The 15,765-nt window shown below is 40.5% G+C and overlaps 1 protein-coding gene across 4 annotated transcripts in view; it reads left to right on the top strand.

Annotated features, from left to right (window-relative positions):
* The window catches only part of SHTN1 (shootin 1), a 103,243-nt gene that overhangs the window by 35,921 nt on the left and 51,557 nt on the right, over positions 1–15,765 (top strand). For 2 of the 4 annotated variants that reach the window (XM_082719032.1, XM_082719029.1), the window contains exons 4-8: positions 2,354–2,448; positions 8,078–8,246; positions 10,324–10,421; positions 12,482–12,563; positions 15,510–15,604. In XM_082719032.1, the coding sequence (XP_082575158.1) occupies positions 2,354–2,448; positions 8,078–8,246; positions 10,324–10,421; positions 12,482–12,563; positions 15,510–15,604 (539 nt within the window). Of the gene's footprint in view, positions 1–2,241; positions 2,449–8,077; positions 8,247–10,323; positions 10,422–12,481; positions 12,564–15,509; positions 15,605–15,765 lie in introns of all 4 variants that reach the window. The other 2 variants (XM_082719031.1, XM_082719030.1) reach the window with 2 other exon arrangements.

Raw genomic sequence — 15,765 nt, 5'->3', positions numbered from 1 at the left:
TTATTGAATAAAAAGTCAAATTCCTATGAAACATGCAGAGTGTTTATGTTTTTGTTATGATGGTGGAAATACCAGATTGTGGCAGAAGAAGTCAAGTAGTTAAGGCTAAAAATTCAAAGTAATATTTGATGTTGTAAAAATTGTATAGGTTTCTTTTCTCTTTCCTTCACATTTTTGAAGAACCTACCTTGTAAACATAGTGATAAAATGCCAAGAATATTAGGATTTTAAGGAAATAATAGAGCCTATTATTTAAACTACAATATAAAAGGCAATTATATTGATGAAGAGCTACATGGGCTTTGTGTGTGTGAATAAACTTGGCCTGTGTTCAGCTTCTATTTGTTCTTCTGGCATAAACACATATTGTGTGTGATTCCAGTTTAATGGGGACCCGTTTGTATGCCAAGCAGCTGCATTTTAGGACCTATTGCGTGATTTCATAGCTCTCTGAAAATTGGTTCTATTCAGAACAAGAGATAGAAGAGGAGAGGGGGGTGGTGTGGAAGGGGGGGCAGAGCCTCAACACACAATCATTTCTTTTCAATTGGAGCCAGAAAGGTTGATGACAACATGACCATTGTGTTATAATGATAAGACCACTAAGGCATCTGTACCTCTCATCAAGGCTTTCACACAACAGCAGATACAATTTAATTCACTGCTCTGTCAGCAGTGCTGATACCATTATGCCGTCTGTCTCCACAGTTATAATCACTGTCCTCTGAGAAATGCAGTTGAAATGATCTTGAGCAGTCAAAGAAACTCTCAATTAAGGCTGCCACTTCCAATGTGTCAGATTGTGTCTTATGCACTTGGTACAATTTTCACTTCCAATCCTGTTTATTTACAATGTCTACCAGTAATTACGCTTAACGTGTCATTTAGTGAGGGGGGCCCCTGCCAAGCCGATTGTTGGGTGCTGCTGTACCATTGAGTGGGAGTTTCTCGAAGTCAATGCCATCAGCAGCTTTTAGGCCCTGATGGGACGCAGTAGTAATGTTGATAATGCAAGTATCGTGCTCATCAAGTCATAATTAGATGCCACTCAAATGTGCCACTTGTAATAACAGTGTTGATTCATGTTTTTCTCGGTGACTGCAACTACTAATTAGTTAAGTGGTTTTTGGTTGGCCTGCATTTGCTGCAGATTATTATTACCCCTGAAAAAATGTCAAGGTTAGAGATGTTTCTGGCCATTTAGTGCTGCTTTATGAATTTGAATATTAACATAATAAGAACTTTGGACAGACTTAGGAAGTAATACATTTTTGTATTTAATTTGGAGAGAAATTTTTTTCCCCTGAGTTTAATCATAATTGCAGGTTAATTAAGCTTAAATGAAGCAAAAGTAATCTCTCTTTGTGTTATGTGAGCCCCAGTGCTTTTTGCCTAACTTCATTGGGTTTCACATTTGGGTGTACTTCATTTTTCTTTTTTAAGCCAAACACATGTCAATAAGTATACACGTCCACAGTGAGGTTTAAGATGCTGAGCATTTTCTTTTAACTAAAAATGTTGGGGAAAGGAATTGGCACTTTTCTCTCAGATGATCTTCGAAGTATAATTCAGGTTCTAAATTACTTTGTACCTTTGAATCTCAATCTGTATAAACCAGCTACTGAAAGAGCCTGAAAATTACTATTTTTCAAGCATTGGTAAAGTGTCCAGTAAAATTGCATTTTTCTTCCAATCTTCCTGACAGTCTGTGATGCAAGAAGGCTCCACGTTCATCGTCATCGAGTACATAACGGGGGTTGCTGTACTTTTCTGCCCCGGAGTTTATTAAATCACAGTAACTACTTTGTCTCTCATAGAGAAGGCTGTTGCATGCTGACCTGAGCTAAACTGCCACCTTGTTATTCTGGTGAAGGAAATTAAGTTAAGATTTAATTTTAAAAATTTCTTGCTAGCTGATTTTCCTTCTTAGATCCAGGGGTTTGTCTCGCTAAGAAAAGGAAACCACGTTTGCCACTTTTCATTGAGGAGAGATTCTTTCGTCTAAGTTAGTGGACGTGTCTAAGACTCTGTGTACAGCTGCATAGAATAAAGACACTTAAAGGCAGCCTAACTAGCTTTCTTAAAAATGTGTGCATTGGAAATGAAGGCTCTTCATTGCGTTTTTTCCCCCTCCACGTCCAAATATTAGCTAAGATTTCATCAGGGCGGCAGCTTCAAGACTGTTTTTTTGTTTGTTTGTTTTTTGTTTTTTTGTTTTTCCCTCCTCCATACCCGCTGAAGGCCTGGCGAGCTAAAGAAGTGAAGTATTCTGAGTCATGGGACACAATGTGTGGGCTTCTGGAATCGCTGACTAATCTCTGAATGCTGAGACTTTTTTCCCCCTCATTCCTAGTTTCTCACATGGTTATAGAGGAAGTCAATTTTATGCAGAACCATCTTGAAATAGAGAAGACTTGTCGAGAGAGTGCTGAGGCTCTGGCGACAAAGGTGAGACTCTTCAAATGAGGGAATTCTACCTGTGCCTTTTAAGTTCAACTTCTTTTCTGATGAGTGAGTGGCCTCTTACCTGCTTTTGCTTGTCTAGTCCCATTGCCTCTGCTCTGATGAGGAGAAGTGTCGTAAAGTGCTGTAAATTATCAAAGCCCTGGAATAGGGTTATGTAAATATCTTAATGCCTAGGTTCTTTCCATTGTAAAAGGGGCATTTACATGTGTGTATTTCAGCATTGGTGCTTTCTGCCTCTAAAAAATGGCCCAGAGTCCATCTTTCAACTGGACTTTCTTAATGTCTGAGCATTGGGTGAAAACATTCGCCAAGTTTAAAATGAACCTGGTGTGGCTAAAGGGGGCAATGAGTGTTTCACATTTGATTTAGATGAAAAAGTCAGCCTCCAGCCTTACATTTCAGGTGATTATTTGTGAAAGCAGAGTGAGGGCATGCTAAAGGTGACCTCCAGTGCTCCACTGATTGCTTCTCGCTGATGAATTTACCAAGAGTGTAATTTTCTATATTCTGTCTCATCAGAAGTACATTATTATTAAAGAATGTTTTTTATCTCTGTCTTACGTATTTTGGGTCGCGTAAAATGCATCTGAACCACTTCATCAGAAAATGGATTACAGCAATTTTTAACCAAAATCATTAGTAATGCCGGTTGTGTGCCTTTCTCTCTTCCCCATCACCTCCCTCCAAAGTATGTCTTTGGATGTCACTGAAAGTCTTCAAATCAATCAGCCAGTCTGTCTATGTATCTCTCTGTTTAATTTGTGTGCATTAGCAGTGTGCTTGCTGGAGGTATTTGCTTAATTGTTTGTGTAATGACACTACGTTAGAATTCATAAGATAATACAGTCAGAACCCAAGAATATAAACATGTACATGCAACTTCTCTTCTGTTATTCCTTTGAAGAATACACAGCACTATGGGCCATTGCTTTAAAAACAGTGATCGCATGGGTGCTTTCCTATCATTTCTTCTGCGCTACCCTTCATTAAGTGTTCACTGGTCTGCAAAACTGGGTGAATCCTCCTTTTTTTTTTTTTTTTTTAAAGATTTATTTATTTATTTGACAGACAGAGGTCACAAGTAGGCAGAGAGGCAGGCAGAGACAGAGAGAGGGGGAAACAGGCTCGCCGCCGAGCAGAGAGCCGGATGCGGGGCCCAATCCCAGGACCCTGGGATCATGACCCGAGCCAAAGGCAGAGGCGAATCCTCTTTTTCATATCCTTTATTCCTTCTTTGGGAACAGATAGAAAAAAAAATGTCTTGGGAGCATACTAACTGCTCTGAACCTTGCAGTAGCTAAAGATAGTCCTTGGATTTTCTCTTGCTATCCATAAGTATCCCTGTTGCCAGTAATACATTGCAAAATGAGAACACAGACTACCTCGCAGGACTGGCAGAATTAATGGAAAGCAACAATTTGGGAGTTTTATTCCCAGTGATGTCATTTTGGGCATATGTAACTTTGGGCAAGTTACTAGTTCTGGTCTCTGGACTGCTGTGTCTCCTCTCAAATGACAGGATGGACTAGAGTTAGGACGGCAGGGAGAAAGGGACAGACTTCCCTTTTTTATGATGCACTCTACTCACAGGTCTGTATAAACCCTTTTAAAAAAATGATTTGAGCCCTCCCCCCCTTTTTTAACAGGTGACTTTGAGCAAGAGAATGAACCTCTCTGGGGTTCTACAGTTGCCTTGTCCCAAGTGTCAGGGTGGACCAGCATTGATTTCTTAAGAATATCCTAGACCCACTGATGCTGGGAATGTGCCCCAGGCCAGGTGTGTGCTGAGAAAGCTGCCAGGGGACTGTTGTCTTTGTCCGTCCCTGTTTATGAACCACTGTATTACTAATCTCAAAGGTCAGTTTTATAATTTAGTCTTGACAAGAGGATCCTTCACTTACACGTTTTGTCCTCTTCATGAAGTCTTTCAAAGTGGCCATACGGTTTCTTTCTGAGGCTACAATGTTGCCTTGTGGGACTTGGAATAAAAATAGGTCAGAAAGCCTATAGATGTGTTCATTGGATCTGGAAGATACTACAGCTTTGAATGCAAAGTCTGGAAGCTTCATTATATGAATGATCAATAAGTAGCACATCCTGGGGCACCCTGGGTGGCTCAGTGGGTTAAAGCCTCTGCCTTCGGCTCAGGTCATGATCTCAGGGTCCTGGGATCAAGCCCCGCATTGGAATCTCTGCTCAGCAGGGAGCCTGCTTCCCCCTCTCTCTCTGCCGGCTTCTCTGCCTACTCGTGATCTCTCTCTGTGAAATAAAATCTTTAAAAAAAAAAAAAAAAGTAGCACATCCTGATTTAGGTATCCCAATTGTCATTTTTGAAAGTAGACTCCATTTTTAAAGCAACAAAGTTTCTGTAAATCTCTTCTTATTTTTCTAAATCTTGTCTCTCAAATTAATGACAAATGGGATGTTCTTAAGATGCAATTTGCATAATTTTCTTAAAAGCAAGGGTGGATGCTTCGGTAAAATGTGTAGGTTAAACCAATAAATGTAGACCAATTATTTAAACCATATGGTCCAAATCTGCTTAACTTGCTTACTTTTATCTTTAAATATTCATTAAGCTGCACCCAATATAAAAACTATTTAAATTTGAACGTAGTAGAAGATTCTGCTACTATAGGTTTATAAAAGATTTATTTTTGCTTTGTGACTTAGAATCATTCCAAAAGACAGTATGCTGTTAATATATAACTTGATGAATAATAACCTCAGTGAAATTGCTTTGCCAAAATTTGTGAATTCAGAGTTTTCAAAAATATCCAGTTAGTATGGTCATGAGATCTTTATGTACATAAATCTTGTGTTTCTTCCTTCAGAATGTGAGAATGATGTTCCAGAGAAATTTGCTTGTGGCTTTTATTTTTTATTTTTATTTTTATTTTTTTTTAAAGAATAGTCTCCACACCCATCATGGGGCTTAAACTCATGACCCTGAGATCAAGAGTCACATGCTCTACCAAATGAGCCAGCCAGGTGCCCGGTGTGTGGCTTTTTTCTTGAGTTAGTAACTTTGTTGAAGAGAGTAGTTGTATTATAGCCACATAGTGCTGGTAGATTCTGATTCCTGGCTTGATAGAAAGAGGCATTAAACTCTTGAGGGTAGAACAATTAATGAACAAGTTATTAAGTATTATTGTGACAGTGGCCCAGGACTGAGCCTCTTAAACACCAGATAACAAAAATTCGTGTTTTTGTGCTTTCATGAGGATCCTGGAAGAAGAGAAAATTGCACAGATGTCTATGTTGGTTGAAAAAAACTAGCTGATAAAGTATTCCCAAAGAAAAATCAGACACACACCCCAAACACCTTTTGTTCCTATCAGGAGCAGACACTGGCTTTTTCCTGCATGTCCGTTACTGTGTGAAGCGCTTCCTGTGTAATGTCTCACTCAGTGCGCAAGTTATGGGGCAGACGCTATTTTTACCCTTAGTTCGTGGAGGAGGAGACCACTGCTGTGAAAGGTGAAGTTATTCTAGGAGCAGAGACATTGGATTATAGAGCAGGATTCTTGCCCCTGGTTTTATAGAAACAGATACAGAAGTGTTTCCTTTCTCTGTGTCAAAGATTCTTCGTAGTGATGCGCAACAGAATCACCTGGGGCCCCGAGAGGGTGCTCTGCGGGGTTCCACCGCCAGAGAGTTGGGTCTGTGAGAGAGCCTGTGCACTGGGATTGTGTAAAAGCTCTCTGGAGGTTCTAATGTGGCGTGCTGCAAACCATTAGTTTAAGTATTACTAGGGGACAGAATTACAAATGAAGGCTTAACTGTTTTTACTTTTTCCTTCAATTTTGATTTTTTTTCCCGCCATTCGGAGAAGATGGCACCATCCGAGTATCAGGCAGGATCCTTGAGCCGCTCGTGCCCGCTGTAGCGCCTGTGGTACCAGGAACCCACAGCAGGCTTTACGAGAATGTTTTATCCTAGGGGAGAGAGGCTTAGAGATCATGGGCTCCTGTCTTATCCCTGATCCTCTAATGGACTGTTGGGAGCTAGAAGCTGGAGCTGTGGGCTGGGCACAGGGAAGAAAGGGGCTGTGTGGGATTCCCTGAGTAGAGCTCACGAGGCTTCCCAGGGGGAAGCTTTGGAAGGGTTCAGAGGGCTGGGAAACCTCTTGGGCCCGCATCAGGCTACTTGGGATATAGTTAGATTCAGTGTTCTTGGGGTGAGAATCAGATCTCCCTGTTTGAAATGGTCTGGACTTTTTCCTGAGGGAAGCCCTAAAGGGCCTTGATTATGATCACAAATGAAGGACCAAAGCTGGGCCAGTACCAGCATGACTTACTCTGATGTAAAGCTGTAGTAGAGAAGGTAGTTATTAGCTTTCCAATGAGTTGGGTTTCTGTTTCTATTTATTTCCAGTGTCAGTTATTTAATTCAGAACTTGTCTTGGTCGCCATTAGCCCTGAGTGAAAGAAGAGAGGTTGCATTTCTATATGTGCATGTGTTCATAGGAGACCTTTTATTTTTTAGTCTTCAGAAGAGAAAACATAAGGAAACCATACTTTCCTTCTATGGGCTTTGGACCACGTTGAGTCTTTGTGCTTCGCACTAAAACTGGTGCGCACATAAACAAGGGAGCCGAAGAAGACGATGGTAGTTGAGCGACTGAAACTGAAGAACAATTCATTTCTGCAAAGGGAATAACAAATACATTAATTAATTAAGATTTCTTCTCTTTGCTGTGAACTATAACTCTTTTTATAGAGAGAACAGAAACATACCTTGTACTTTCTTCCACTGTCAAAAGAAAAAAAAGTAGGAATTTGTTCGTGAGGGCTATTGGGGAATCCAATGGCATCCATGAGCTAGGAGCATTTTGAGAATAGACCAGAGAGAGTCCTGTGGGAAACCCATCTCCATTATTTTTCTCTGTGTGTCTCTACACACCAGCTCCGTTTGGGGCTTTGCTGTGGACTCCCTTCCTCTGTTTCTCAGTTCAGTAGTGAATCATGTTTGCCTACAGCGTCTGTATATCTGGACACATGGACGGAAACTCCTCTCTGTTCTAGCCTCCAAATTTCTAGAGGAGGGATTCGCCTGACCACGCTTAGGCGCACGTGCCTGATCCCCGGACTGATTAGCTTCAGCCAAAGGGATGGGGTGTTCTCTGGGGGAACACAGTTGTTCCCAAAGGAATGCTGTGGAACAATGAAGAGGAGTAGCAGGTGTTCAGAGAAGAGGGAGGGCTGGGCTAACAAACATTTGAAGGGTGGGCACAACGGCAAAGAAAACATTTTCTTGAAATGAAGTGCCTTAATTAGGACTATTAAGGATGGAATAAGTTGAAATTTGAGTAAATCTAAGTATATAAATCTATACTGGTATCTTGTCTTAATAATTCTTATGTCATCAGTTAGAACTAGCATTTCCCCATGCTGCTGGCTGTAATCCAGGCGTCAGGTCTTAACTTTAGTTAGTTTAATACTAAAAAGTATAAATAAAACCTTACTTCATGAATCTTCTAATTGTTAGTTCATGCTGTGGGTGTTGATGAATATGTAAGACAGAAATACACTCAATCTGTCTATTGTTTAAAAATGCAAGACATTCATTTGACTGCTGTTAAAATGACTGTTTTTATGTTTTGCCTTAGCTAAATAAAGAAAATAAAACATTGAAAAGAATCAGCATGTTGTACATGGCCAAGCTAGGACCAGATGTAATCACCGAGGAGATCAACATTGATGACGAAGATGTCAGCACAGACCCAGAAGGCACCGCGGAGACCTGTGTCTCTGTACAGTGTCAGAAGCAGATCAAAGGTGGGATGCTTGCACTGGGCACATTTTGGATAATGTTTCGTAGCACTGGGTGCCCATTGGAATCACCTGAGAACCTTAGAACTTGGGTCCTGCTTCAAAAAGTTTCAGATTTAAATGTCCCAGAGAGCAGCCTGGTTGAGAATCATGATACGATGTGATGTTGGTGCATTGTGAATCATTTTCTCATTTGCGATTAGACACTTTTGAAAGTGTTGTCTTGATGGAAACAGCCAGCTTGTAAAAATTCTTAAAAATATGGACTACACATTGAGATAATTTTGTTAAGTGAAAGAATGGATAAAAATATATGTAGCCCATGCCTCCCATTTGTCTGGTTCTTTTTTGGAATCTTTCGGGAGGATTCCTCCCCAGATGGCTTAAGTCTCTGCCCTCAAAGGACTTCTCATCTGATTGAGGCACTGAGCTGTAAGCAATCTGCAGTGTTCAACTTAGACACGGTTAGACCACTCACTGTGGCAGTCAGCGGCACGTAGAATATCACATGGAACCTCTATTAAATACACTTTAATTTTATTCTTGATTGTATATACACCTGATTATATGTACATACTGTTTATGTTACAGAAGGAGAAGAGCAGTCCGGGGCTCAGTGACTTTTCGGATATTTTAGCATCAGGCGCATGCGAAAAGCAATACTTACTAGCATGTCGGGTTGGATAAAACTGCAGTTGGAAGGAGGGGGAAGGAGGATACAGACAGCCCTTGTTACCTGACTGTCTGCCCCGGACTGAAGACAAAATAATATTTGTGTGGGTGGGGAGGGAGTAGTTTACAGGATTTTCTTCTGTTCATGATTCGTCCCTCCTCTTAGGTCTGAGACAATATAGTCTCTCGTTCCTCCTTCAACATTACCCAGCCAGTGGAGAAAGAGGTTTCGAAATAAGATCTGAGAACTCTTCCAGGCTGGCCTCCTGTAAAATCTTGATTCAATTTATAAATAACTCCAGAGAAGGTTTTTAATTAAAAGCAATTAAAACCTGAGTAGCAAACCTGGAGGCCTTGGATATCCATTTAAGGACTGACTCTGTGCTAATATGTGTATTTGTATATATATATATAATTTTTAAAAGATTTATTTGAGAGAGAGAGATGGAGAGAGAGAAAGGAGAGGCAGAGGGAGAGGGGGAGAGAGAATCCTCAAGCAGACTCCCAGCTGAATGCAGAGCCTGACTTGGTGGGATCCTGACTTGGTGGGATCCCAGGACCCTGACATCACGAGCTGATCTCAGGCCGAAGTCAAAAGTCGGGCGCTCCACCAACTGAGCCACCTGGTCGCCCCTCTTGTGTACTTTTTTACTGTTGAGTGGTGGGAGTAACTTTCGTCTACTACCAGAAGCTTTTGCACTTCATGGTTGCTAATAGTTTCATTTTGGTAATACAGTTTTCATTAAATTCCAATAAGAAGAACTAGGAAATAAATTAAGAAACAAAGCACCAACAACTCTGGAGAGAAAATTACTAGAATTAACCCTTTTGCAAATAGGTTATATTTTGAGTCCATTCAAATAACGTTTGAGGGCTATAAATTGGCAGCAGGTCAGGATTTTTTTCTGCAAATCAAAATCTGCAAATTATCAACTGCCCCATTGTTTGTTATATTTTATTGTGACAAGAGCCCATGGCCATTTTAAAATAAAAAGGAAATTAGTAATATGCCTTAATTTGTTTTGCTCAAATCTTAAAACATTTACTTCTAAAATGCCAGATAGTTTCCTAAAATATGGGCTGATAGCATGCAAAGAAAACATGATCTGGTACATTTAATAACACAGTGAGATTGCGTGGTATAAAATGATTAATAACTGTGGCTGCATACAGGGGCAAAGAAGTGAGATTTCCACCATTCTCTGCTTTATTTGCATTTTATTTGTTAAGTAACCTTGATTGTAAGCTACGTATGGACTAGCATTTTCAGATTAATGTCTTTTAAGATAAATTTAGAAGTTACTACACCTGAAACTAATGTTGTACTCTAAGTTCGCTAATTGAATTTAAATTAAAAAGTAAGTTTGCTTATATTGTTTTCCTCCCCTTGTTTTTTTCTTTAAAAATGCAGAACTTCGAGATCAAATTGTATCTGTTCAGGAAGAGAAGAAGATACTAGCAATTGAATTGGAAAATCTCAAGAGCAAACTTGCAGAAGTAATTGAAGAAGTATGTATCTTGGGCCTGAAAAGCAAGACTTTTGGTGTTTTTAGGGTGTTTGGCTAAGTTAAAAACTTGCTGTTGGAAGTTGATTTCAGGCACGAGAACCATGTACCAGTTCTGACCTTCTCTTCTCCCCTCCGTTTCAAATATACGGAAAGGTGTAGAAAATAAGATCGTGAACATTCGTATACTCACTACCCAGCTCAGTAAATCAGCGAAATAGCAATGAAGTATCCCGGTTGTCCCCGTATTTCACTATGGGAGGCAGATTTGTAAGAACGCTCTCTGCAATTTAAGTCATCTGCTTTATTGCTGCTGGGGAAGAAGTATTTGGCTTCGCCATCAGATGGTTTAGCTCAGTTGGGAAGGGCTGTCTTCTTGGGTACCAGCAACATAAGCATAGATGTCAGAATGGGTTCAAAGTGGGTGCTTCAAAAATCTTTTTATTTTTCCTTTTGAATGGTCTTTAAGAACAAGAGCACATAATTGCCTTTCTGTGCATGGTGCTTCAGAGAACTGCCTTTGCAGTCATGATTTAACTGGTGTCCGTGGTTCCCAGATTCTACAGCCCAAGCTTCTAGACCCATCCCTCAGGTGGCTTATGGGTAATGCTGAGGCCTTGAGGCTTCGATCCCTTCAGTAGGCAACCTTACCCAGCTACCTCAGTTTGCATACGTATCTCACAGTTTTCCTAAGGGCCAGGATGCGAGAAAGGTTGGGAGGTGGTGTCCACCAACGTCAGCCTCGCATTTACTTAGCGTTACAGAACATGCTGAGGCATGGGAAGGATGATGCTGTTTTGGAAGTGGCCTTCCTGGGGAGAGTACACCGGCTACTAATTCAGACCAAAACCAAAAACGGAGCTTACGCTAAAAGCATCCAGTTCACAGGCTCTCTGGTGTGCCGATGGATTCAGAGTCCTTTTCCACCATTATCTTAGTTTCTTTCTTGTCTGAAACCACAGGAGAGAGACAGACATGTTTTGATGCACTCTCTTCCTCAATTATGATGATTTACTGATGATCCTGTCCCCCTCCCATTTAGAGGTATTATTGGAAATCCTTTCAGAAGTTCCTTTTATTACGACTATTTCAGACATGTGAAGAGTATAAAAAACAAAATAAGGAACACCCATATGTCTACTACCTAGTTTAATACGTAGTCTTGATAACCCCAGTGTCTCTCTCCCTGACTGTATTCCCCTCACTCCATGCCCTGTTCCCCTACACAGCCATTATTCTGAATTTGGCTTTTATCATTCCAGTGCGCGCGCGCACGTGTGTGTGTATTTATTTATTTATTTTGCTACAATACATAGGGTTTTGAGTGTTTCTAAATAATGTAAATGTACCTGCTTTTTATTTTTTTAATTTCTATTTTAAGTAGGCTCTGTGCCCAGTGTGGGGGTTAAACTCACAATCCTGAGATCAGGAGTCAGATGCTTCACTGACTGAGCCAGCCAGGCACTCCTGTACCTGCTTTATAAAATTCAATGTAGTGCATTTGAGACTTGCCCACTTTGATACACCTAACTTCACATTCTTTTTTTAAAATGGTCCCTTCATAGTCTCTTCCCATTGATGTCAAAATTAACTCAGAAATGTAAGTCTTTTGGGAAGATTTTTATGTGTGTTTTATTTAAGCCAGAAGTCATAAAAGTTTTTTATTTTAAAAATTCATGCATTGTTTTCCTTAAGTTTAATGTCATCAGAATTTGAAGTGAATATCGAAGTTAAGTATTGGATCTCTGACTACATGATTTGTCTACTTTCTGGGTGCTTTCTACTTGGATTTTTGCATTAAAAATATCAATCATTTACATGGGTAGGGACCAGTGCCATTTGGAATTTGTAAGAAAGTTCTCTACCAAAGGATATCCCAGCTTAAACAGCTACCCCCGAGGCCTTAAGAACAATTTTACTAAAAGCCCAACATGGTAAAGCCATTACTGCCTGAAATTGTAACTTCATGTTGAATGTTGAACAGCAGTCTGGGTGTCACACATCACCTTATGTCATATTTTACAATGTCGGGTCTTTTCTTCCCTCACAATTTCACATTTTTAGGTAAATAAAGTTAAACAAGAAAAAGATGCTTTAAACTCAGAAGTTCTTGAACAGAGAAGAGTCTTAGAAAAATGCAATAGAGGTAGGTGTTTCCAGTCTTTTTTTACAGATACCTGTGTAATTTATTTGGTTTGCATACATTTTGTGTTGTTTTGTTCCTGTGCCTGAAGAGTCTTGGAGCAAAAATATCCTGTCTTGGTTTTCCTGGTTTCTAGCCACGAGTCTCTCTCTTTTCAGTTATTTGATCACCCACCTTAGGGTCTTGGGACTTCTAAAAGTCCCTTCACTTGAGGAGCGTACGACCCACCTCAAACCAAAACACTGTTCTGTCTACATGGATCCTGGGACCATGGCCGTATTGGCATTCCCCTCAGTATTTATGTATTTGGTAGGTGATTTTTAATCCAAGAGAGAGGATATCTACACAGATACATGTGACATGATATGAAAACATTTTAAATTACGAGAATATACAAAGTGGGGCAAAGCAAAAGTACATTTAAGTACCGCTCTACAAGGTTCCATGCTTGCCGTGAGGTCTCGTGCAGTCCTGCCTGTGTGCAGTCAAGTCTGGCTTAGAGCTGTCTAGCGGCCAGAGTGATGAGAGATTTACGACCGTTCATATGAATCATATTAAAATGATCCTCTTGATCAGGAGAAGCAGGCATGGTCTCGTGGTGAGGAGATTTCTACAAAGGCTACCTCTAGAGAAAACGGAGTCCTTGTTGTGAAACCCAGCATCAAATCCCACGGGGACTGTGTTTTTGCATCCTCTGGTTCAGGACAAGGGAGTGATGCCTGAGTGCAGGAAACCTTTGAAATTTCCCTGTTGTCATTGGTGGTAGTTCTCTACCTTTGGGGAACGAATTGAGATTTTTGAATAAATAAAGGACCTTGTAATTCAGTGTGGGAGATGCGGTGATTCTAACATTTCTCAGCTCCTCCCACATTCAGGAAGATAGAAATGGTTTTGATGTACTGTGCTAGACACAGAGGGTTGGTTCTACAAAGGTCCATCACATGGATCTTGCCTTTGGAGAGCCCTTTCCGTAGGAAGAGAGAGAGAGATGGTATAAATAAATGCAAAAGAAATAAATAGTTTCTTGCAGAAGCCAAGTCAGAAGGGCCAGGGCATGTGAAAACTCAGTTTTCGTTATGGTGTTCTGGACTAGAAAAGAGCGTCAGTTACGTTGCCCCGGGCCTTTAGATAGTCATAGTTGTCTTTGTTTCCTTCGTGAAAATTTCTTTTTTAAATAGGTTTGAAAATCATTTGGCTCTCAGGGACCTATAATTCACACCACAAACCATCACTTACTTTGCCTCACTCGAGTAAGACTGTTCGTCTTCCCTCCGAGAAGGCAGGAGATTTACAGAGTACAGAGTTGGAAATTCTATGTCATTACACAGCAAACCAGTCCTTAGTCAGTTAGGGCTGAAGTGTCCTGGCGGAACGTTGTGTGAAAGCAGCCATTAAGAGCGCCTTTTTAAAGATTTTATTGCTATGACTCAGCTCAGGATTGAAAGTGCCTGTGTCGAGGCAGATGGAAAGACCAGTGTGAGATCTCCCTGTGTTGTGCCTAATTTCTAATGGCGTCATCACTCCCTCGGTCCTGCCTATGTCATTATTTAACAAAACAGGCCCCAGAATGTCAAAAAGTAGCAAAGATTTCATGTTTCTTCTATTTGATAGACCTTCCCTTTGAGATTCCTGTCCTTCAGTGATTCTTTAATTCAGAGCTCTAACTCTGGGCCTCAGTGGACCGAAGGCCATTTCTCTGTAAGCATGCTTAAACATGTAAATAAGCTTAAAAATAACGTATATATATATATTTTTCTTTTTACTCAGGTAATACATTTTTTTAGTGGAAAACATAGATTCAAATGGAAAAGGAAAAAAAAATTTTCAATCTTACAGTCCAAAGATAAGCACTTATTAACGTCATGTATATTCTTCCAACCTTAAGACGATATCTATAAATAAATCATTGGTTAAATGTATTTAGAACATTTATGGAAGCTGAAAAAATCTCAGCAAAAGAAATACGTCTTTACCCGTTGATACCTTAGAAGCCCCTGAGTATCGATCTCCACTTGCATCCCCTCACGTAGATTTTTATCATTGCTCTTGTTTATAGCTCTACCAGGTGTGTACAGATCTCGAAGTGGCATGTTGTTTAACTTTGCATGTTTTTGAATTTTATATTCATGCTATCACCTTGCATATGTCCCTGTGCATTTTTTGGTTTGCGAGGTCTCTATTTGCCCTGGTATGTTAACTTTCCCCGCTGGATAGTATTTCATTTGCTGTCTGTCACAGAATTTATGGTCTTTTCTGTGGCTGTTTGAGTTTTTTCAAGTTTTCTGCTATTCCAAGACCTGCAGGTATGAAAATTCTTACATGCGTCTTCCGGTGCACGTGTCCTCACATAATGTGCCAAATGCCAAGGTTCATCTTCAACATCAGAACATGATGCCAGGTTACTTTTAGGTAGATTTTCACTCCTGTGGGCAATGTGTCTTTTCCCATCGTCCTGTGTCCTCTCCAAACTTGGTGTAAGTCTACTTCTTGATTTTTGCCAGTTCCCTCTCTGCTGAGTCTAAGAAGGTGTCTGTGTTTTTCCTTTCCATTTCTCTGATTACCAACAAAGATGAGTATCTTTGCGCATTCACTGGCCTTTCCTCGGTCTGCCGTGCGACCATCTGGGTCATTTCTCTGCTTCAGCCGCGGCGCCAAGAGCACTCTTGGGGCTGTGCTGCTGGATGTGTTCATGATTTGTGCTCTTGGGCGAGCTGGTACGCTCCTAAAAGCGGAATTCTCGAGTCAGAGGGTATGAGTGGTTTTAGATTTTTGATTCACATTGCCGAGCTGCTCTCAAAAACATTTGATCTGTTCACACTTGAGTCAGCAGTGGCTGAAGGAGCCTGTGTGCCAGTACGCAGAATCTTTGCAACACTGCTTTTCATCCATGTTCCTGACAGTCTGTGTGGTCACTGGTCTTTATGCATTTCTCTTCCTTGTCTTCCTAAGTGTCCATGCTGGCGGTAGAAGAATATGAGGAAATGCAGGTAAACCTGGAGCTGGAGAAGGACCTTCGAAAGAAGGCAGAGTCATTTGCACAAGAGGTAAGCATCCACAGAGACCTAGTTTTAGATTTGTGTTTCTTAAAGAACTTTGCAGGTGACATGTCAAAATGTGTAGTTTTTTTTTTTTTTTAAGATTTTATTTATTTAAATAAATAAAGTGAGAGAGCACAAGTAGGTAGAGCAGCAGAGAGAGGGAGAAG

The sequence above is a fragment of the Mustela nivalis genome (assembly GCF_964662115.1).
Source record: "Mustela nivalis genome assembly, chromosome: 2".
Lineage (NCBI taxonomy): Eukaryota > Metazoa > Chordata > Mammalia > Carnivora > Mustelidae > Mustela > Mustela nivalis.
Note: the sequence above shows the minus strand (reverse complement) of the source record. Positions and strands in the feature narration are given on the sequence as shown.